General features: G+C 34.2%; 2 protein-coding genes across 3 annotated transcripts; both read right to left on the bottom strand.

The window, feature by feature from the left end:
• Window positions 1-101: 101 nt before the first annotated feature.
• LOC138697582 (mesotocin-neurophysin MT-like) lies at window positions 102-5,467 on the bottom strand. The gene is made up of 3 exons (XM_069822949.1): window positions 5,291-5,467; window positions 1,443-1,656; window positions 102-407 (listed from the first exon to the last, which is right to left on the bottom strand). Exons 1-3 carry the CDS (start codon window positions 5,429-5,431, stop codon window positions 235-237), a joined length of 528 nt encoding a protein of 175 aa, XP_069679050.1. The 5' UTR covers window positions 5,432-5,467; the 3' UTR covers window positions 102-234.
• A 5,872-nt stretch (window positions 5,468-11,339) lies between these two features.
• On the bottom strand, window positions 11,340-25,050 carry LOC138697583 (rRNA N6-adenosine-methyltransferase ZCCHC4). 2 transcript variants are annotated; one of them, XM_069822951.1, is made up of 8 exons: window positions 24,918-25,050; window positions 22,820-23,166; window positions 19,738-19,938; window positions 17,528-17,765; window positions 16,816-16,926; window positions 16,238-16,404; window positions 13,963-14,172; window positions 11,340-11,751 (listed from the first exon to the last, which is right to left on the bottom strand). In XM_069822951.1, the coding sequence occupies exons 2-8, from the start codon at window positions 23,051-23,053 to the stop codon at window positions 11,527-11,529; spliced, it is 1,386 nt and encodes a 461-aa protein (XP_069679052.1). In that variant the 5' UTR covers window positions 23,054-23,166; window positions 24,918-25,050; the 3' UTR covers window positions 11,340-11,526. The 2 variants fall into 2 exon arrangements, with proteins under 2 accessions (XP_069679052.1, XP_069679051.1); XM_069822950.1 differs by lacking the exon at window positions 24,918-25,050 and adding an exon at window positions 24,652-24,832.
• Between the last annotated feature and the right edge of the window lie 2 nt (window positions 25,051-25,052).

The raw sequence follows: 25,052 nt of genomic DNA on the forward strand, positions 1-25,052 counted from the left end.
CTTACTAATCATTGCTATTATGAGGTTTTTTTCTGTTGTATAGCTATAATTATATTGATAATATTAATAAAGAATTTTAACTTATAGACGGAATTACACTGTTTTCCTTTATTAAAATTATTTTTTACAAATATGTATGATCATTACATGTATTTACATGTACATGTTTAATAGGTAATAAAACATTTTATGATGACAAATGAAAACTGTATGATTAAGTTTACACTGATTTTATTATTCTTGTATGTTCTCAGGAGGTGCTAGTTCAAAGCGTGGGCTGTCTTGCTGATAAGAATTTCTGATAGCATTGTATAGGTTATATAGAGGATTTGTCTCTTCAGTGTTCTTGTCTGTTAGTTCTTCTGCTTCGTTGGTTAGACGGCATTTTATGTCAATGTAGCAAGATTCTGAAATCAAACATCATCATTTTCAACGTTATTTTTCTATTCTGTTAAGTTTTTGTACTACAAATTTCTTAACAAGATTTCAGTCTATACTTATCATATTATATGTTTTATTTTATTTCTTTGTATTATTTGTTTTATTAAAATTATGTAAATTGTGAAGCCTATAGACATCTGTTTTATGATATAGTTGTTTTCATTTAACTAATATATTATGTACAGTACATGCAGTATAAAAATATTTTGTTAAAATTGGTTTTAAAAGCATATGCAGTACGTGTTCTTAAATTCTTTTTCAGGTTATACTTCGTGTAAGAATGACTCTGTAGCTAGAATTGTGTTACTGTTATTGTATGGTATTCTTAGTTGGTCTGGAAATAATTAAAAAAATTATTTGTAGTAAATTAGGTTTCTTTAAATTAAATTGATTAATTTATGATTAAAAAAATACTTACATGGTGACCGTGTAGGTGTGGTGCTGTTGTGCCATTTGCAGCAAGCGCAATATTAGCTACCGAGTTTACAAATTTCAGTATGTCTTGATGTAGGGCGGTCACTTATATGGCAGAACTGATTAATAAGTTGTAAGTTAGATATTGATTTTGTAAAGCAAATTGTCTGGGTTTGAGATTATTTCGTTAATTAATGGAATATTATTGTTGGGATATTTGGCTATAAAATATTCTTCTGCAGTATTTATATTTCTATTGTTATTGATCTGTTTTAATATTTGTAAAGATGCTCTGATATTATTTAATTCATGACCTTTATTTATCAGATGCATAGCAAATTTTTATTTGTTTCTATTGTATCTAAAATCAGATCTATGCTCATTGTAGCGCTTTCTAAAATTTCTTTTCATTCCTACATATTTCATATAACAGTTTAGTAAATATGATAAGTATAGACTGAAATCTTGTTAAGAAATTTGTAAACATTGTGATATGTACTTCAAAATTTCAAGCAAGTAAGGTAATAGAAATGTAGTACTTGTAATGAAGGAATATTGTAGATTATAAATATTTTGAGAGGCCTCACCATGAGTGCAACAGACTCCATTAGCAGTGCACCTGCCAGCTGACTTTCCTTCTCCGCACTGAGCTCCTGTAGGCGCAATACATGGAACTGGAGAAGCAGCTTCACTCAAACATCGGGCTGTGTCAGGTGTTGCAATAAGACAGCCAATTTGTGGTCCACAGCAAATGGCAGGACCATAACAATGGCCCAATTTTGCAGGTCCACAACGGGCACACTGAAAACGTGTTATTAAATCAAAGTACCTGAATTATATTACATTATGTTAGATTATAAAGGGTGGATTAAAAACTGATATTATACAGGGAGAAAGTGAAATAAACCAGCAGATTTTCAGAGTAAATAATATTCTATGTAACAAAAAAGTGTAATACTGTATTGGTGGAAAGTCCATAGTTTTCTAAAAAAAAGTTTTTTTTTTCACAATTGTTTAACACCCTCATATTCGGTAACTGTTGTGAGTAGGATCGTGATTTTTGTCCATATCGATAGAAAATCTAATAGAGTCATTTATCCCTCTGGCATATATCAATAGTTTGGACAGTTTTCATGTAAATTTAATTTAAAAACTACTATTTTGAAGCTACTGACTGATGTGACCAGCTTGCAACATTGTAGCCAGAAAGGGAGATGGGAGGTACTTCACTAAGGCAGACAGACCTGAGTTCGTTTACCTCTTACATCTCTATTACGAGAAGAAAGAACAGTGTGTTAGCGGCAATGTTGCCAGACTGCTGAAATTTCAAACTTGATTTTCTAATTAACCGTGCATTTAATCACAATACGTAATATAGATTTTCTATTCATTTAAGTGTACCCTAGTGTCCCTTTCAATCTGCAGGATTATTTCACTTCAACCTATATAATGAGACCTTGATAGTCTACTTTTCTTCCCTTACTGAAATTCGTGAACACTGTAGTATCTTCAGCAAAGATTCCCGTTCTTTTAATTGGAGCTTTCCTGATCTCCACTAATAACTGACGTACTTACTATGTCACTATTACATATTTAAGAATGAATAAGAAAATTGTAATTACAAGTTGGAACGTAAAAAAAATAATAATAAAAATAAAAGAAATATAAATATTGTATACAAATAATAGTAGTACTGTACATTTTTTGATACTAACTTACAAATGGTTTTTAGAGAACCCGGAGGTTCATTGCCACTCTCATATAAGTCCACCATCAGTCCCTATCTTGAGCAAGATTAATCCACTCCCTAACATCATATCACATCTCCCTCAAATACATTTTAATGTTACCCTCCCATCTACGTCTCATCCTCCCCAATGGTCTTTTTCCCTCAAGTGTCTCAATTAACACACTATAACGCATTTCTGGAGTATACCTTGAAAATAACTGTTCACTTCTATGGGTGTCATAATTTTGAAGGTATACTGTGGTTACACTTTTAATAGAAAAAAGAGCATCTTCCTATGGACCTCTGGAAAAAGAACTAAGGAAGAGACTAATGATGTGCTTTGTATGGAGTGTGGCATTGTATAGGACAGAAACATGGTCATACGATGAAGTGAAGAGAAGCAAATACAAGCATTTGTAATGTGGATATGGAGAAGAATGGAGCATGTGAAATGGACAGACAGAATAAGAAATGATGCTGTGTTGTAAAGAGTGGGTGAAGAAAGAATGATGTTGATACTGATCAGGAAGAGGAAAAGGAATTGCTTGGGTCACTGGCTAAGAAGAAACTGCCTACTGAAGGATTGACTGGAAAGAATGGTGAACGGGAGAAGAGTTTGGGACAGAAGAGGATATCAGATGATAGACAACATTAAGATATGTGGATCATATGTGGAGACAAAGAGGAAAGCAGAAAATAGGAAAGTTTGGAGAATGCAGTGCAAGATCAGTCCTTCGGCAGAAAACTATGAATGAATGACTATGATTACACTATACCAAAAATAAATAAATACAAAGCTAAAATTTGTTTTTTGCCTGTATGCTTCTTGTCTATGCGGATGACGTGAATATGTTAGGAGAAAATACACAAACGATTAGGGAAAACACGGAAATTTTACTTGAAGCAAGTAGAGTGATCGGTTTGGAAGTAAATCCCGAAAAGACAAAGTATATGATTATGTCTCGTGACCAGAATATTGTACAAAATGGAAATATAAAAATAGGAGATTTATCCTTCGAAGAGGTGGAAAAATTAAAATATCTTGGAGCAACAGTAACAAATATAAATGACACTCGGGAGGAAATTAAACGCAGAATAAATATGGGAAATGTGTGTTATTATTCGTTTGAGAAGCTCTTATCATCCAGTCTGCTGTCCAAAAATCTGAAAGTTAGAATTTATAAAACAGTTATATTACCGGTTCTTCTGTATGGTTGTGAAACTTGGACTCTCACTCTGAGAGAGGAACATAGGTTCAGGGTGTTTGAGAATAAGGTGCGTAGGAAAATATTTGGGGCTAAGCGGGATGAAGTTACAGGAGAATGGAGAAAGTTACACAACACAGAACTGCACGCATTGTATTCTTCACCTGACATAATTAGGAACATTAAATCCAGACGTTTGAGATGGGCAGGGCATGTAGCACGTATGGGCGAATCCAGAAATGCATATAGAGTGTTAGTTGGGAGACCGGAGGGAAAAAGACCTTTAGGGAGGCCGAGACGTAGATGGGAGGATAATATTAAAATGGATTTGAGGGAGGTGGGGTATGATGATAGAGACTGGATTAATCTTGCATAGGATAGGGACCGCTGGCGGGCTTATGTGAGGGCGGCAATGAACCTTCGGGTTCCTTAAAAGCCATTTGTAAGTAAGTATCTTAAAGTTTATAAAATGGATTTATTGTAATATTTCTGAGGTACAGACTAGCTCTGCTATCACTTTCAAGGAGGCCCTGGAGCTAATACAATATTGTCAGAGTTCAGAAAGTGTTAACATTGTACGAAAGTGTATACATTTTAAGATCAGTATTTTATTTTCAGCACTGACATTGAAAAGATAACCATATCATCATCATCAATATACAGAAATTATGAAAATCTAATTAGTAGAACCCCTATTATCCGTCACTCTATTAACCGATTGGTGGATTATTCATCTGTGTTTCTCTCTCTTTCTGCAGAAATATATTAAGTACCATACATTGTATTAGCACGTTATTTTTTTTCTAGATAGTGTTATTAAGCCTTTTTCCTTATAAAGTACGGTCTACTGTTCGAATTGTCGTACTGTATAACTTCTATATAAAATATCTTTTACAGCTGTCAAAAGAAATCTCGTGCTAAGTATAACAAAGTGTAAACAATTGAGTGTTTTGGGGAAAGAGAAACTGTGGCTCACCTCGCATCAGAATACGAGGTGTAAATCTACAACACTAGACCTCCATTATTAATATATTTCCAGAGACAATCATTACAAGAAGATTCCTTGGCCCTTAAAAACCCATCGTTGACAACCAGACTTAAATTAGTGAACTTCTCAGCCACTCCTAGCGTCTTAAATAAAAGACTATGGATGAAATTACAAAAGTATAAATATTCTTTAAATTTACGAAAATCTTTTATGGTACAGATTATCCGATTTTTTCGATTAACCTTTCAGTCAACCCCATTCATTACCACAGATAATAGAGGTTCTACCATAGTCTAGTATATACAGTTGCGAAGCTCAATATGTAGTAAATATGCAAACATTAGATAGTTGCTCACCACTAGGATAGCTAATATCGCCTCATTACAGGCAATGCAAAATAATACCGTCACAGTCTATTGTTTCTAGCACCCTCAAAACTCAAGCTTCGTGACTGTATATAGTAGACTGTAGTGATAAAAATTTTCCCAATTTCTTTAACAGTTGGTGTATTACCTGTCTAATGGAATGTGTGCCTTCAATATGTCCTCCTGATCTCTTCCCTCCCTTAGGACAGTTGGTTATGAGACATGCCGAACAGATGCCAATGACGACTACTAGTACAACTGCTGCAGAATTCCGTGTTTCTGGATACATCTTTGGTAAAGTGTGTACTTGTGTGCTTCTCTGCACAGAGTAAAGCCCTTATATACTGTACAAGATACCCGAGGAAGGAGGAGGGGATGTTCGTCTTGCTTCACAAAAAAGCGTGCGTCAAAGCAACAGTGGCACAACATCATTCATTGAGATGTTATCAGGGGTAAGATAATGTTTAAGTAACGTAAAGTATAGTATAGTATAATATAATATAATATAATATAATATAGTATTTATTAGCTGTTGTTATAGCAAACACTAATGACATTGTCAAATTACACGTGTGAAATTATCGTGCAAAAATGAAAATTATTCTATTACAACACTAAACATAAAACAAAATGATCACAAATACTCCTTAGAGTTTACAATTGAGAGTCAAGATTATCAAAAATAGGCTAATATCTAGATGAAAATTGTAACCCTTGTCTATGATTGTAACACACTGATCACAAATATTATTTGATTTGCTCCGTTTATATACAATAAAACAAGAATTAACTTAACAATTTATGAGAATTTCCTAATATATTACAAAATAATAATACAATTCAGAGAAAGAAACCTAAAAAATATCTACAGCTTGATTTTCTGATTCAAAATATTCTTGCACAGAATAGAATGGGTTTCTAAGAAGCCACGTTTTCACTTTGACTTTGAATATGTCAAGTGACACTTCCTGTGCATTTTAATTTTAATACTTTTTAAAAACAGTGTTTGTTTCGTGAAGGAAAATATGAAATTATGCAAAATAGCATATTTCAGCTGAAAATGTGATTATTCAAACATATACACTGTTGAAACTTTAATACTGTTATATTTAGAATGTATTGGAATCCTCTCCTAAGCATGAGTCGTACTCATTCAGAAGTGGGTTAGTTTATATTATCTTAAGGTATATTAACTTGTATTCATTTGTAATTTACTAGCATTAAATAAAAAAAAAATAGAGTGACAAAGTGACAAGGCTTCGAAATTATTCAGTATAGAGACTAAAAAGAAAATTAGCACATATTTACCTGTTTCGTTGTGGAATGTCTTATCACATAGGAAATCACAGTAAGAACTAGGAATCACTGGGTTAGACCAAATTCATCTGAACACAGTGTTGAAATTGATCATTAGTTGAATGTCTTTTGGGATGTTAAAAATTTTTTTAATACTTTTGGTAGTATCATTCATGACAAGTAGTCTTCCGAATTGTTCCTACATTATTTACTAGTGTAATTTCCGCCTTTTTTCTCAAAATTCGGAGGCGAAAAAATAGAAGGGGAAATTACGCAAGAACTACAAAATACCGAGGATAATTTTGTCATAAAAAATAGCAAACAATTCATGTATTCATCAGTTCTTTCATAATTTTCTGCCCAATGGCAGGTTTTTCACTGCAAATTCAGTATTCTTCAATCTTACCTATTTTCCGCCTTCCTCCAACAGAACCTGTGTTCAAAACTAAATAGCTACAAATATATAATTTCAGTAATTATGGACAATTTTGTGGCTTTTCTTTGAACTACTGTGTCTGTAATGCCTTTAGTCTGACCATGACTAAGTTTAGATCACATTATTAAACTTTATGTGTAAAATACGGTGTTTACGTCAAAATTAATTTTATTTATTAATTGCGTAAATAAAATAAACTTACTTGTATTTTACATTACATTACTTTCAATAGACAACAAATCCAAATCATCTTCCTTGTTAGAGGAATTGTAGACTCCCCCCCCCCCCCATTATAGAAGGAATTTGGATTTTCCCATCCTTATTTTTTTGTTGAAGTCTTCCTGAAAACGCTCTTTAAGGGAAAAGGAGTGTCTAATTTTGTTTAAAACAAGAGAGAGAGAGAAATTCGATGGTGTTCGGATGAAGGGGGTTGTCATTATTTGTGCAAACAGAGTTTTGTTCCCCAGGTGAATCCACAAGTTCAATTCTACAACTGAGTGTGCAAAAAAATAAAATAATACTAGCATTTGATGTGTTTTATTTGTGTAAAAAATTATTTGCAATAAGGGTCCGAATTTTAATCTTCATTTATCTCAAAACTCACCTTTATGATGTATCTCCCTTTATCCAAACACCATCGAATTACACGAAGAAAATAACATTTTGAAAAAATCCTTAAAACCCTGGGGGTGGGAAATATAGTGTGTGTGTGTGCATATGTGCGCGTGCGTTTTTTTTCCTTTGTAGCCTTTAAAAATGATTTCCTTTTTTCATTGGTTTATTATTCGTTTTGACATTAGGTACCGGTTGACTATGTATGAAATATGTATTTACAACACTTGAAGTGTTATGAGCCTACAATGTGTCATTTACATGAAATAGATTCAAATTACATAGGTAGAATTATTTCGTACTCAGTAATTAAAATCGAGTATAGTACAAATTACAAATCGGGTTCGATTCCCGGTTAGAGCACAGGAATTTTTCCTTAATGGGGATTATTCCTGTGTTCGTCCACGGTCTGGAATTTAGGTTAAGTTTAGATTTAAGACCTCTCCTGGCACCACATTATCATAATCATCCTATCACATCATCGGGGTAATGTAACTCCGCCTTCCAGGCGCCCCAACCTCAGAAGTGGGTTACAACTAAGCCACGGCCAGGAGAGAAGACCAGAAATGTCGAAAAGACAACCTGGTGGCATTGGATTAAAATTTTGTACTTCTCTTTGAGATAAAACATATCATGGAAACTGTCCAAAATGAATTATCAAATACATGTTTTTTTATAGCAATCGACAATTATTGTTAGAACTTTGCTTGCTTCATTCTTTCTCTTTGTATTTATAGCTGAAATTAATTTATTTTCATATCTTCAAAACACTTGTCTGTCACTTTTATTTTAAAAGTGCTGTGTTTCATTTTTTACTCACTGTCACATATATCTGTCTTGCTATTTTTTATGAAGCAGGGAACCACAATATGGGTCTCTTGATACTTTAATTCTATTTCAAAGAAATGCATGACAATAGTCTCCATTGTGGGAAAGAAGTGCTACTTACTATTCAAAGCAGGAATGTATTCTTGTTGTTTGTATTCTTTGCTGTCTGTTGAAATATGCATAGAGAATGCATTAAGGATCTCGCTGTGAACTTCTCTCTGAATACCAAGACTCATTGATCTAAATTGTGCAGTGTTGCAAAAATGATGTCAATATATAATATAAAACCAGTTTTCAGCTTTATATATATATATATATATATATATATATATATATATATATATATATTGATATGATTCTTCAATATTTCGTCAATTCTGATATATTTTTGTATGTAAGATTTCCCACAGAAATGGATACCTCGATATAAGATGATGTTAAAATGAAATACTAATTTTTAAAGATCTTTAAATTTCACTTACTGATTTATCTTATTACCCTGTGTACTCTTGTCTACGAAATTTTCCACTTAAAAGAGGACTGCGAAGAATTTTTAATTAAATTGAAAATGACTACGAATCAAGCTAGTGAGTAGGAATTGCATGAAAGAAATGACTCCCGAATTTTTTGGAATTTGCAAAGAAAGAATAAAAACATTTGAAGGGTCCACTGCAAGAATGATGGATGTCACTTTCTTGTCGAAAATGAACCAAGACTGTCAATGCAATAGCTTAAGACATATAGAATGTACATACTGAGTTATATGGCATAAACACTGATAGTCATTGTCCAGTAATGATCGGAAAATCACAATTAAGCTTTGAGCACTAAGCATTTCAAACTTTCAATTGCTTCTCCTGCAAAATGTATTCCAAATGACATCCATCATTCTTGCAGTGGACTCTTCATTTACTTTCAACTAAAAGTATTACATGTGTGATTGGTGTAAGAACTGTAACAATTTCCTGATAGGTTATATCAATTATTAAATTGGTTCTTCAATTTTTATTCTATCACTTTCATAGTCATCAGTTTCTAAAGCTGATATGATTGCATTTTTATAATTCAGAGAAAACTAAATAAAAATAAAATATAAAACTGACTCTCTGCTGGTTTGCTCTAAGGAATCATTATGTTGCTTGCGTAAAAAACTGGAAATTATAGAACACAGTACTGTACGAAAAATTTACTAGTCTAAATGACTAATGGATGCGAATATACACCCAGTGGACATGGAAATTGTATCATTGCACCTAGTATAATTCAGCTTGTTCAGTGTTATCTCTGGAAAATTTTATCCACAAATTGAATTTTTGTATTATTTCCTCCTGCATGATGCTGTTTTGCAAACTCGAATGTTAAACTATTCTATTCTTCCTATACTTATTTCAAATCCTACATCTTTTACAGAATGAATAAATTCATTTTCTGCTTCATAGTCAAAGCACTGCCTCTTGTTTCACTTTTGTCATTCCAAAACATAATGTTCAGCTAACCACACCATATTCTCTTCATTAAGTCTGAATTTGCTATGATAGTCTTCTCTATAACTCAAAGCCAGCTTCTCAACGGCGAATTTAGCTTTAGGAAAAGTCAAAAGTTGCATGGAACCAAATTTGCGATGTATATGAGCTGGCAGACCTGGGTAATTCAATGTTTTGAGAGAAGAGAAAAAATACTTGCAAAAGCCATGAAAAATGAGTGAGTACACGGTTATGATTAAACTGCTCAGTCGGTAGAGCGTTGGCATGCTTAGCCAAAGGTCCTGGGTTCGATATCTGGCCCCAGAATAATTTTTCCCTTGAAATTATTGAGTCATTATTGTGTAGTTTAACAGTGTTCCTTGTTTTTGAATAGGTCCTGATTTAACATCTAGCCTCTTCCCTATATAAATCACCATCATCATTATACATCATGCACGAAATTAGGCCAATTTGACGGTTTCGGTCTCAGCTAAACAGGGTGTACAAGTCTTTCTGTGGACTCCTGGTCTTCGACGTCCTTGTGGGCGATACTGTAAGAATACTTCTGGTATCCTGTTTGGTGACATTCTGGATACATGTTGCAGCCATATTCTTTCTTGATATGAAGATAGTCTGTCTTCCAGTGGCTACATATTGATGGCTGAGAACCAGGCTGTTCTAAGTCCAACTTTTTATAAGAAATAAATCTGTGTTTCATTGTGTTCCAGTTCTTGTCTGCATATATGAATCGAACAAAATTGTAAATATTGGCTTCATTTATACACCGACGGATCCTTGATCTCCAGAGAACAAGGTGCTGGTGCAGGTGTTACGTGCTGTCTCTTCTCACTTTATAGATCTCTTGGATATGGAACAACAAGTTTTGATGGTGAAATCATTGCAATGAGTGAATGTCTCAGGAATCTTCTATGCCACATCAATAAATTTAGGAATGCAGTTATATTGTCAGACTCCAAAGCAGCTATTCTATCAATCGTCTCTAAACACACACCTTCATCTCAAACAGCAGAAATAACTAAAATGCTCTCTCAATTAATATCACTCAATAAAAGAATTGTATTCCAATGGATACCATTCCATTGTGGAATCCTGGGAAACGAGAATGCGGATGCTTTAGCAAAGAAGGGCAGCACTGCTACTTACAGACCTGTTGCTAAATCTACGTATTACTCTGTAAAAAGATTTATTAAATCTACATACTTAGACTTCAACAAACAAAATTTGATAACACAATCTCAAGGGAAAAAATGGAACTCTCTGCATCAAAATCCACAGTTAATTCCCGATTTACCACGCAAATCGTCTGTAGCTGCATTTAGATTGGCAACAGGCCATGATTGTTTGGCCAAGCATCTGCATAGAATTGGAATATATCAGTCCCCTAACTGCCCATTGTGCAACTCAAACCAAGAAATGGATTCGGAACACCTCAAAATCTGTGCTTCACTGGCTGGTCATGATAATATCTTTGAAAAATATTGGAGTGCAAGAGGTCAAATGACTTTATTGTCAAACGCCTGGCATTAGAAAACAACAACAAATTAATTTAGCAGTGAATATTTTATTTTAATACAAATGTAACAGTCTGAATTCTAGTTACAGTACAACTTAAAAAAAATATTTCAGCCTGAATGCCAAGTAATTCAAAGGTACAATGAATGCTTACCATTCATACGTGACATATGTACAATATTTTTTAAGTCCAATTCTTTAAACACAACCAACAACTCACAGCTGTAACTTCTTTTTCATTTTAGTCCTCAACTTAGATTTTTTCTTTATCACTTTCTTCAAATCTTGTTTTGGTTTTTTATTATGCACAGTTTTTAGTTTTTGTCTTTTGTTAAAATCAGTTGCAGAAATTTGTTTTCCTCTTCCACCACACATCAGGTCAGTTGTGTTTGGTCTTCTCCGTTTTCTTGCTCGTACTGTTTGTAACTGGGTGTTGCAATCCTATTAAAGATAAGTGCTTATTAATTACGTACAAAACTATGCCATATATGGTTAACATAATTTTATAGTTTAGAAAATGTTACATTTCAACATAGGCATTTAATTTTAATCAGTATGCTGTTATGAATTTATTGCAAAAATTATAATTTAGGCATATTTGTCAGGCAAAATAAGTGAAGTCGGAAATCCTACTGGAATAGAATTATAATGAATTTTGTGTCAATACTACGACACTGTTTATTATTCTGCACAAATATTCCTACCTTAATAAATAAAATGGATGGGTAGAATAATTAATAAAGAATTTAATTTAATAATAGAATTTATTAATAAATAAAGCTCACAGTCAGCCCTGGCCTAAGCTCAAACATTATGTATAGTGAGGGTCAATAAGAACACTTCCTAAACAGTAAATATTGCCGTCTTGTCAGTGTTGCCAACTGTTACCAGATATCACACGATCCTACGTACTCAATGACTTATGTACTTACCGTACTTATGTTGGAAGGTTATTCTAAATAATTCAATACTTTCATATTTTCATAGGCAACCTATACGGGAAAGGGATCAACATGTCAAGTACAGTATTTTGTCTGGCAAATACGAAATTCATTGGTTTGACTAAACAATTGGCTCACGAGACCTAACCTAAAAATGTATTTTATTTGACCACATGAAATTATTAGTACTAACTTAGAAAACTTACCAGACTATAATCTTGAATTATAACCACAATGCAACACATAAAATAACTAATATGTATTAATATTAATTAATTATTAGTATGTTCAAATTTCACTAGCTTCCAGTAACCAGCTCAGAAATCTAGTACAATTTTAATTTCATGGAACTCCAGTACCGAGAAATATTGTCGATATTTGTCTCAGCTGCCAACATACCAGTTACAAAATCACTACCATTTGTAGTATTTGTTAGTATCGAAATTCGAAACGAAGTTGGCAAAAGAAAATTCAACCTGTAAACTAGAAAATCACCACAATCCACTAGCATATGTAGTAATGGGGGAAAAATGGTTAGGTTTCACCCTTAGGGTTTGAAGTAAGCTGATCCGGACTATAGCCTGGAGTACTTCACATGTCAGTATGCAATGCAGTATAGTGAAACCTGGATTTTACGATTTTGAAGATACTACTTAAAATAAAGGTACTCTTCACTTAGCAAATTTTATATTTTATAGTAATATTCTAGTCATCTTCCATAAAGATGTGTTACAATGCATTATAACATACTGTAGTTCCACCTCATAAAGATATAGAAAATTAAATATTTTTTATTTATTTCAATTACAGCAATAACACGAAACATAATAATAATAATAATAATAATAATAATAATAATAATAATAATAATTTTTTATTTATACTGGCAGAGTTAAGGCCATAGGGTCTTCTCTTACACTCTACCAGGTCACAAAGTATACAATCAGTGAAAAATTTAACAAAAAGTTGAAGAACAGAATACTAACATATTACAAAAAATAATGATAATAGCATACTAAATCGACACTAAACAACATGAAAATAATACCATAATAGAAAAAAAAGAAAGTAAAATACATTGAAATATAGTAAAAGCAACTCATTCAGTACAAATAGTTAATATGAAGAATGTAAGGAAGAATATAACAGAATGGAATGTAATAAAATAATAAAAAAGAAAAGAAATATGAAAATTAAATAAAATTCACAATAAAAAGGGTATGCTAATAAATTCATCTGGCGATCAAGAGAACAAAAAGGGGAAAGGAAGAAAAAAGATATTTATATATTTTTACAAAACTATCGCAGAGAAAAGGGCTTATAACTAAAAGGAATCAGAATTGAAAAAATGCAAATTTTAGTTTATTTTTGAAACTAGACAATGTCCGACAGTGTCTGACATGTTGTGGTAGAGTGTTCCAGAGATGAGCTGCAGAGACTGTAAAAGATGAAGAGTAGAAGGATGTTCTGTGTTTAGGAATGGAGAATGTGATATGGTATTGTGAGTGAGTATTTATTTTGTGATATGAGGACAAATGTTGAAAACGAGAAGCTAAGTAGCTAGAGTTAGAGTTTTGAAGAATATTGGAGACTAAAATGAGAGAGTGAATAGTTCTTCACTCTTTGAGACGGACCCAGGACAGCATATTTAGTGAAGGTGAGATACGGTCAGATCTATGGACGTTGCAAATAAATCGAACACATTACATACCTTCTTGACAGTAATGGCAGCACCGATGCTGAAAGTAGAACAGTCATGTTTCTTGTGACCAGGCTGTCCACAGTTAAAACACAACTGTGACGGAGCAAACTCTCCACACTTATGACTTGGTAGACAACATCGATTACAAGTTCCACAATGTTCCCATGTCGGTTTCACACATCTCTTACATTCATCGCAATGCACATATGTTCTGCCATCCTGTAAACAGAAGAAAATTACTACATTGACATACATGGTTATGTGCGATGAATTGAAGAGTGTTCAGTCCATTTTTATGAAAGGATTGGGCTAGTTTTTTATCCAAAGGTCTACGGATTGAGCAAGTCTTCAAGTGACATGCACAATAACACAAACTTTTAGACAAGGATTGACGTTGTTTTTTAAGAAAAGAAGCTTAAAATATAATGATAGATGTCTAAAAAAATCATATACAGTGAAACCTGTTCAAATCGGAACCTGAATAATCTGGAATCCTGTCTATTTTGGAACAATTTATTGGTCCCAGAGAAATTCGTATGTTCTACGTGTAATTTTTCCTGAACAAAATGGAAACTGTCTGCTACTGTTCAAAACGTATTTTGGAAATGCTATTTTAATGTAAACTGTATTTTGAAACAGTGTGTAATTTCAAGGAATGTACGAAATATGTAAATCACTGAGATAAAACAAGTTTTCTTTCCAAAATTCCAGAGGGTGCGAGGGTGTGTTGGTCTGGTGGTAATAAATTTTATTATCCTGTTGACGAGTCCCTTCAAAAATTTTCAATATTTGACGCCCGTATACTGTCATAGCTCGCCAGAACGCAAGTGTAGTGATTTCGTGATAGAAAAAAAAAAAAGTCACGTAAAAATATGGCACTATCATTAAGTGATGAAGTAAAAGTTGTCGAGTTAAAGGAAAATGAGAAACGAAGTGTATGGAAAATAAAGTTGAAGTTCAGTTGTGGAAACCTTAGGTGTAACACTTTTAAAAATAAAGACCGTATCATGAGTGAATGGCTTGCGATCAACAATGGTGACAAAAATGAAACAGAAAACAGCTGATTATGTGGAAATAAATGAATTGTTGTGGGAGTGGGTTCTTCATGCCATTTCAAAGACCATGCTAATTTCGGATTCTAAAACTCGTGCGAGGGTTTGTATTGGCTGGCTGAAGCAGAATCTCAACAAAATCCCTGTGAAGTCAAACTCGCTAACAATGTCTTTTTAAAGGTATGGTCACACGTCGCTACCTTTGCTGCGCAACTTTTGTACTGCAGCTGCAAAAGTTGCGTGTCGTGTTCACACGTAAGCCAAAAGTAGTGCACTGCACGCTACTTTTCGTGCAACCCGAGTGCAGCAAAAGTTGCAACTAGAGGTTGCGAGTCTGTTCACACACAAGGCGCTACTTTTGCAGCCGCAGTCATGCTGCAGGTTTCCATCTCCGTGTTGAGTTCTCAATATACATTTTCTGGTTATGTTCGCATTATTAATAAACTCATGCGAAACCTTATTTATCTATTATTTGCTTTTCTGTCCTAACAAGTATTCATAAATTGGCATTATTTTTACTATAAAGCTTTTAAAAACGCCTATATACTTAAATGATAACCAACATCATATTCACGTAATCAATGTTGGCAACCCTCCTGTTTGAAGAAAATTAAAAAAGTGAATTATATCGTCAGCAAGTATGCTCAGACTGTGTTGTGCATTTAATAACAGTTACAAATAATTCATTTTCATCACATCTAACATTAAAATATATCCAAACAATAAAAAATCATTGGCACATTTGAGTGGCAACACTGGTAGCAACCGCAGCAAAAGTTTCAGGAAGACCGATATCAAAAATGCTGCGGCTGCAACCCTGAGAATCCTGTTCACACGTTGCTACTTTTAAGCTGCGCGCAGCATGGAAAAGTAGCGGGCAGCAGGTTCGGCAGCCGCTACTTTTCGGGTTGCACCGTTGTTCACATGTCGCAGTACGAGAGTTGCGCAGTTTTTTGTACATCAGTGCTGCAAAAGTAGCGACGTGTGATCGTACCTTAAGAGTTTGACAATATTTTATATTTGCACGATATTTTAATAGTGGACTTAATAATGTAACACATGTCTATACCAACCACTTCTCGTTGATTAACTCTATATAGGTAGTTTGTAATGCTGCATGACTGCTAGTCCATTAAATTTAGATTCTGCCATATACATATGCACATCACATACACAATACATGCCAAACTTATCTACTTAGTTGTACTGTTTAAATTGAAGTGAGCAGTCACCTTGGAAGTGCATTCATTACACTTCATGCAGTGCTTATTTTCTTCACTGACCCAACGTCGACAGATGTTACAGAACCAATAACCCTCGTCTTCTGGAAGTGAAATATCTTCAGGATTTGCATTTGTGAATATCCTAACAGGAGATCCGTGCTTGCGGCCTTGAGGACCTATTCAAAAACAGGAACACTGTTAAACTACAAAATAATGACACTGAACAATTTCAAGGAAAAAATTATTCTGGGGGCAGGTATCGAACCCAGGACCTTTGGCTACGCATGCCAATGCTCTACTGACTGAGCAGTTTAATCATAACTGTGTACTTACTCATTTTTCATGGCTTTTGCAAGTATTTTTTCTCTTCTCTCAAAACATTGCATTACCTAGGTCTGCCAACCTATATACATCCCAAATTTGGTTCCATGCAAATTCTGACTTTTCCTAAAGGTAAATTCGCCATTGAGAAAGAGGGTATTTTGAAGGGGACTAAGGTGCCATTGTCCAAGGTACGCATTTTTTTAAATATTAAATGGCTGGATACTTTAAGGACAGACGTTACTATAATATAACTAACTACATACCTGAAGCAAATAAAGAATGATTTTCGTAATCCACTTTGTAATCGAGCATTGTAAAATCAGGACAGCTTGCTAAGATTTGTGGTTCCATGAAATAAGGAAAAATCCACAGTACTGCAAAGAAAGAAAAAGGTCTTACTTACAATAACGTGTCTTTAAACTGTCTGTAGTGTGCTTTAACTGAAATTTTAACAGAAATTTTAACATATACATCTTGATTACACAACTTTTAACACTGTATCACTTCGGAATATGTATGATAAGACTTTCTTATGTTAAATTCTAATGTACCTTGTTTACATGTTTCGACCTGTTTATGGGTCATCCTCAGAACTGATCATTGTCGTCTCAACACACAACTCAATTTCAGAACACACACACTCTTTGACACTACACTATACCACACGAACACACCCTCACAGGAAACAACAAGAGGCGCCAAGACCAACAACGACCAGTTCTGAGGATGACCCATAAATAGGTCGAAATATGTAAACAAGGTACATTAGAATTGAATACAAGAAAGTGTTATCATACATATTCCGAAGAAATTTTAAAATATGCCTAAATTATGACTAGAATATTCTACTTATATCTGCTAGTCTTCAGCTAATTTGCAGGTTTAATATTTGAGAAAGTGATGATGCTGCCTCGATTTATCAGTTATTTTAATAGATTTTCCTAGATAAATACATGAAAATAATAGTAAACCTACCTAACATGTCTTTGCATAATCCAGGGCAAAGTCTTCTGTGAAGTTGCATGATATCCTGAATAGTTTTGGCTAATGGTTCCACTCTTCCACCAAATGGAGGATCCATCACTAATACTATATCCCAACCACCATTCTCTTCTAGAAATTCTGATAATACTCTTAAACCCTCTTCTTTGGAAAAGAAATAATTATTGAATGAGTTGAACCAACAGAATTGTTTTGGGCTATTGAACATGTGCTAAAACAAAATAAATATACAGTAATTATTTCTCAAGTAAGTAATAGGTTTGTTCCAGCAAGCAATTCAGAACGCGTTCCGTACTAATACCGAATTTCTTTTAATGCATGTGCCAGTTGTGTACGGTATCAGAACTAGTTCGGGATATTACATTGTTGGAACGTTTTTTGAACTGTTCTTTCATGGTCTTCGGAGTTTCTTCTCATATTAAAATTATATTCATCTTCCAAACTTAATTTTTCTTAAATTAAATTGTGATCACCGTCCCAATCATTTATGATGACTTTTTTTTATTTTAACCTGCCTAGTCTCGAAGCATTTTTACCCATAATTTCAGATTAAAACATCTGCGCATGCGTCAACAGGAATTCCCAGTTCCTGCTCTTAATCGAGAACCAATTTCACTCATTCCGAATGAGTTCTAAAGTACGTTGGAACAGAGAACTGGGAGTTCAGTTTAGGTTCGAAATCAGTTCTAGTCTTATTGGAACGCACGTTGAGCTACTGCGTATGAACAAGCAGTTCAGAATCAATTCTGAACCATGCTGGAACAAACCTAATAGCACAGTATGCGAAACTGCAAACCTGCTTTTAATAAGCGTTTTTTTTTCTTAGCATACGTTAAGATATAAATGCAAACAGGGAAAAATTAACTGTTATTTGGCCCAATTTTTTCCGAGATGTATTAACGTAATTATTGTTGGGCCCCCGTAAGATATGCGAACTGAACCCTAATTCCTTCTTAGCCTCGGTAATTCATTTCTCTCCCTGCATTTCTATCTCTCTCCCTTTCTCTCCCTCACTACTCACAATTTTGAGCCTTCTTGTGGGACAGTTTATTTGCACTTGCAGTCCAGTGTTGTCAACTCAATATGAATACTGTAGCACGGAGTAATGAAAGAAATATTATTAAGCAAATAATAGCATTTTGCGATGAAGAGAAACAAATCTGTTTCCTATAAATCAGGCAACGAAAAAAGCAGCTGTGATCAAAGGTGAGGCTTATTTTATTTCAATTAATTACATATTAAAATTACTTACTTAATTAATACTAATAAACATTTTTATGTAATTTATATTGGCAGGTCAGAGCGCCTAATAAAGAAAATCAGGAAAAAGAGAGTCTGTGCAGGAGATGAAAAGCTAGAATCATCAGGAAAGAACAGACGAAGGGAACCTTTAATTCTTGTAGATGATATGCGCCGATATATTTTAAGAAAAAAGATATAAGAATTTTATACCGTGCAGAAAGAAGTTCTGACATTGAAGAAATTACTGAAGGATGCGAGAAAAACAATAAATTTCCAAGGTGGGGAGAAACGCTATGAAAAGTGATTCGAGACATGGGATTTAGGTTTAAAAAATGTAGAAATACAAGAGTTATTCTACATCAAACGCCGGGAAAGCCTCAAGTCATACAAGATGTATTTTGATTGAAAGAAATGATATTGTAGCATGGAAGGTCAGTTATTTAAGAAACATTGCTAAATATCGCATAGAAGGAAAGCATATTGTGTATTTAGACGAAACATGGATACATCCACATTATACTGTCAAAAAATGCTGGCAAAGCATTGATGTCTCTAGCATTACATCTTATGACAGTACTGGCGAATGGCTAATAATCACTTACGCGAAGGTTTTATTGATGGTGTGCTACTCATTTTCAAGTCAAAAAGTAAAACAGGTGATTATCACAACGAAATGAAGAGCACCAACAACTTTAAACAAAATAGTAAAAATCACCTTTATGATACATAATTTGTTATAATTTTATCAGTATTTAATAATTAACAAACATATGAAAGTTAGTATCTCAATAATTCTAATCATTGGGATGAATGATTTTGTCTTTTTTTAGCCTGCAGATCCCTACGATTTATGTTCTTGTTAGTAGTTGTAATAATTTTATAGAAAACTATGCCACCGTTGGCACTAAAAAGCTGAGTACAGAATATATTTCACTACTCACATATCTGTGGTCTATATCCAACAACAAACTGCTCATCTGTGTTGATAACTGTGAACAGACAAGCTCGTGCACACGAGGAGTACCCAAGCATAGAAGTCTTGTGGCTCCCAAATCACTTGCGATATTTATAATGGTTCTGGATGCACGAGATGTAAACAAGTACTGGGCTTCCTTCTTGGCGCTCTCCAATGGTTTCAACAGCTAAACGAAAACAATTACAATATAAACTTCAGATATTCGCTTCTAAACAGAAAAAAAATAAATTATATTAGTAGTAGAACATGATGCACCTTTTAATTAATTTAGTAGTTACTTATGTTTTTTTCTATACTATCAATAGTCTCTAAACACACACCTTCATCTCAAACAGCAGAAATAACTAAAATGCTCTCTCAATTAATATCACTCAATAAAAGAATTGTATTCCAATGGATACCATCCCATTGTGGAATCCTGGGAAACGAGAATGCGGATGCTTTAGCAAAGAAGGGCAGCACTGCTACTAAATCTACGTTTTACTCTGTGAAAAGATTTATTAAATCTACATACTTAGACTTTAACAAACAAAATTTGATAACACAATCTCAAGGGAAAAAAATGGAACTCCCTGCATCAAAATCCACAATTAATTCCCGATTTACCACGAAAATCGTCTGTAGCTGCATTTAGATTGGCAACAGGCCATGATTGTTTGGCCAAACACCTGCACAGAATTGGAATATATCAGTCCCCTAACTGCCCATTGTGCAACTCAAACCAAGAAATGGATTCGGAACACTTCAAAATTTGTGCTTCAGTGGCTGGCCATGATAATATCTTTGAAAAATATTTGAGTGCAAGAGGTCAAATGACTTTATTGTCAAACGCCTGGCATTGGAAAACAACATGTTTTTTTCTGATGTCATAACTCCAATTGCTCTAAATATCATACTGTACCTAGGTAAAATCAAACTATATGAGAATTTTTGCAGTTACGCAGTTAAAGCCCAGACAATGGACACAAAAAAAAAAACAATATTTTTCTTTTCTGTCATGCTGCAAAAAATAAATTTCAAGATTTTCGCAGGTAACAAAGTGATTTTAGATATGCTGGATGTATACAGCAATTTTTTCTATTGTGGTCACAGAGAAAGATTGCAACTCCTGACATTTCCAGTAAAGCATGTGGAATGTACAGAAAGGTGATGTTGCAACTAACAGCATTGTCCCTTTTCCCTCATCTTGACGACAGAGAGTCAACTGGAGGATGGGTGAGTAGGCAGATAAGCATGGAAGGAAAGTTAGGGAATATATCTATGTGGTGATATTGCGTCCATTTTTATGTGACATGAGAAAGGCGAGGGATATCCATTCCCATTGGCTGAGTGATTTGAAGAGCAAATAGAGTTCAAAAATATATGTTACAGAGCTGTCAAAAGTTGTATGTATGTATGTATGTATGTATGTATGTATTTATTTACACTGCAAGTGGACAAGCACCCGGTGACAGTAGTATATACAATATAAACAATACACAATAAAATGATAAGCAATACGCAATAAAATTGCTTCTTTCCTTGCAGCCACAATAACTATTGGTTGGATTTTGTTCATACTCGACATCTACAAGCCAATTTTATCTGGAAATGATACACATGAAATACAATAATTTTATTTTCTATCAATTATTGTTGTTGTTTAGTCAACTGTCCGAAGACAGATTTGAACTTCATAAGTGACACCAATAAGGCAGGCAACTAAGCCAGGGGGTAATGGTGTAGGGAGGCCCATTGATTTTCACCTCCATTGCATACATTGTTGGCTAGTTAGGACATATTACATTAATCAGACTTCAAATGTATACAAACAATTCTCCCTCTGACACATCGTCACGTGAGATGTACTGCCTGAACCTCAATCAGAGAAATTAACAATTATTAATGGTTCTTTATTTGAAATCAAAAACATGTGCTGAACACAAAGAATCAACACACAATTTTTTTCGTTATTTTTGTAAGTAGTTGAAAATGATACAGGGAACTTAGTATTTACAGGAAAACATTAAGCTAAGAGAAATGACTGGTGATTATTATCTACAAAATTATTTCTATTTTTGGTTGCAAATTCAGTTAAAGGATGCAGGTGTAGGAAAGACAGAATAGAGCACACTCGTTAAAAATATACCATCTCTTTTAAATATTTTAAAATTTATATCACTTTTAAATACCAGTTTTCGTAAACAGAAAATATTATTAATGATTAAAAAAAAACGCGCGCGCGCACGCACGCACACAGTGTTTTTTTGTTTAAATTGAATTAAAGTTAAATAATTAGTTACCGGTATTTAGACTGGGAAGTTTTGAAATGAAAGCCTTGCAAATTACTACCCAAAGTGTTTGAATGTTCGAAAAATATATCAGCAAAGATCAGTTTAAGAAAACAAGAGAATTAGAAATAAATTTGCATATTTCGATTTCTTGTCTTCCAAGTACTGGCACATTAGTACAAGGTGAATGGTATCCACTGGTTTTGAGTAAAATGATCATTTTCGGTTTTACAGGGATTTGTATTTTTCGAACGGGATTAAGTATCAGTACCATAGTGGAGGGGTTTACCCAAAAGTGGGTAGTACCTTCAAGAAGTTTCGGAACCACTCACTGGTCTGGAGTATTATTCAAGACAGTCAATGTCTGACTTAGAAAGATAATTCGTATCAAATTATATATTAGGTTGCGACATATAGACTCTGTATACTGATATGGGTAAATGAGATGTTTTGCTTCAAAATCACTTTATTGAAAAATATATTACTGAGATTAAAATATTATTACTTTTGGAGACTGAAAATTAAAATAAATTATTTATATGAAACAATGTACGAGACTTTCAAGATTTGTTTGATTGTGCCATTAATCTGGTTATGTTTTGTATTTTTATTTACTATTAGGGGATTAACAAGAGAAGTATTTTAGCAAATTCATATTTTATATGAAGATAAATATTGTCATCTCAAATAATACTTTATTCACGCAAGAACTCTGACATACTGGCTATGAAAACCATTTTTTTTACAGGGAGGTAACCTATTTGACAATCCAATTACCTCAGACGGATGTTTCAAAAGGTGATTTGAAATACCAACTTGTACATCATGTTCCTTATGACTCTCTGCAACTTCACTAATTAATAGAAGATTGTTACACGTATGGCAGAATGCTCGACGTTCTGAAGACATCTTAAGTAACATATTATACTTTTTATATTGTTCTGGGTGGTTTATTTTGGGAATAAGTCTTTCTCGCTCCAAATCCCATGCTTTCTTCTTTGTTGGCGTCATCTTTCCATCAGCCCACAGAAAAAAACCGCAATCTTTACGATCGCGGCATGCTGAACATGCAAAGAAACTCCTCTCAGCACCATTGAAAATACGTTTAAATAGCAGTGTTGGTCCTGAAAGAACAAACCATGTATTATTAGTGCCAAGACAAGAGTATGAAGGTAATGATATGACAGAAGTGTGACAACGGAAAATAAAGTGACCGCTTGCAGAAAATAACAATGCTGATAGGTTGCTCATGCTACACAAAGAAACAAATCTACACTAAGTTAACCTTTCCAAGAGAGAAGCATAGCCTACTGTACTTCTGTATAATATGCTTTACCAACTGTTAAAAACAATGTAATATTTGAATATTTTCAAGGGAAAAATTGTTCCGGGGCCGGGTATCGATCCCGGGACCTCTGGTTGAAGTACCAGCGCTCTACCACTGAGCTACCCAGGAACTCCACCCGACACCGTCTCAACTTTTCCCTTTATATCCACACAACTCGCATGGGCTGACGAAACGCCAGAGACCCACAACGAGTGCACACAAACTCTGTGTGACTTGGAATTGTGGTTTTCTGTTAACGAACACAGTAACGTATATATTATGCAAATCTAGTCTTTCAGGTGAAGCTCCCTGGAAAGCAGATTTGAATATTTTCAAGGGAAAAATCGATACCCGGCCCCGGAACAATTTTTCCCTTGAAAATATTCAAATCTGCTTTCCAGGGAGCTTCACCTGAAAGACTAGATTTGCATAATGTAATATTTAATTAAAAAGTAAAAGAAGAATTTTGAAGTTCGCTAGTTATATAATATGACTAACTTAAGCCTTATAAAATACAGGTGGGAAATTAGGTAAGATGTTCCTGCCTCATATTAGGCAGAAAATGGTATATAAAATTAAGGTAATTCTTTATAATTGCGTTACCAAAGGAAGGCGGATATCTATCCATACCCACCTGCAGTAAGTGATAAATAAGGTTGCACTTGACCATGCGCGGACGAACTCACATGTGTGTAGGCTCAGCTTGATCTTCGTCAATCGCAATTCATGACCCAGGGATGACGTAAGGAGGTCATGAATTGTTATTGGGTAGCCTCCACACATGTGAGTGCCCTCATGCAGTGTCAGTAACAACCCTATTATCCCCCATTGTACCAACCAAAATGCGTAGCCAATATGCAAGGCATACCAAAAGCCTGAACTAACCAAAATTGACCTGTCACTGATACTCGATATTAAGAAAATTCGCTTTTCATCTATGTGCCTACCAAAAAGCTTACATGCAAGGTTTGCGATTCTGCCTCTCTGCTGGCCACCGCATTCACAGCAACTTTCCACCCTTATTCTCATGTGAAATTGGCATCGCCGCTCCGCTCAATTTGTCTTTTGTTCACAGTACGTATGACTACTAGATGCCAAGTAGAAAACACGTCCTACCATTGTCTGATACTGGTAACGCAATTGTGAAGAAATTGTAAGACGATAAAATACGGAAATATTATGTGGTCAAAATAATTATGCAACCACTAGAACAAGGGCAGTTCCTTAAGTGTTTTGCTGTTTTTATAATTGATTACAACGATATAGTCACGACAATATTTACCATGCGGGCAATGTGGATTTTCCTGTAAATTATCCAAAATAACTTTTACTGAAGCTGAGTCCTTGATTTCAGACATTCTGAATTCACAATCGGAACATCAATGAAATCCTTAATAACTAATTACAGAATAATTAATAAAATCTAAATAATGTTACAAACATAACCTAATACCCCAAACAAGGCATACTGAACAGAGACTATTTTGTTTTCTTGCGCTAGTACCAAGAGGCCTTCAAATATATCAAGCCCTCTTGGCTAGTACCAACCATAGACAAATAACTACAGTACCAACAGCCGGGTATACAGTAAATTAATCACGCGAATGTCTTCTGCTGTGCCGCGTCTTCTAGGAGGTGACTGACAAGTGACAGAAGAATTTCATAATCAAGAAGAATCTCGTT

Source organism: Periplaneta americana, chromosome 4 (genome assembly GCF_040183065.1).
Source record: "Periplaneta americana isolate PAMFEO1 chromosome 4, P.americana_PAMFEO1_priV1, whole genome shotgun sequence".
Taxonomy (NCBI): Eukaryota; Metazoa; Arthropoda; class Insecta; order Blattodea; family Blattidae; genus Periplaneta; species Periplaneta americana.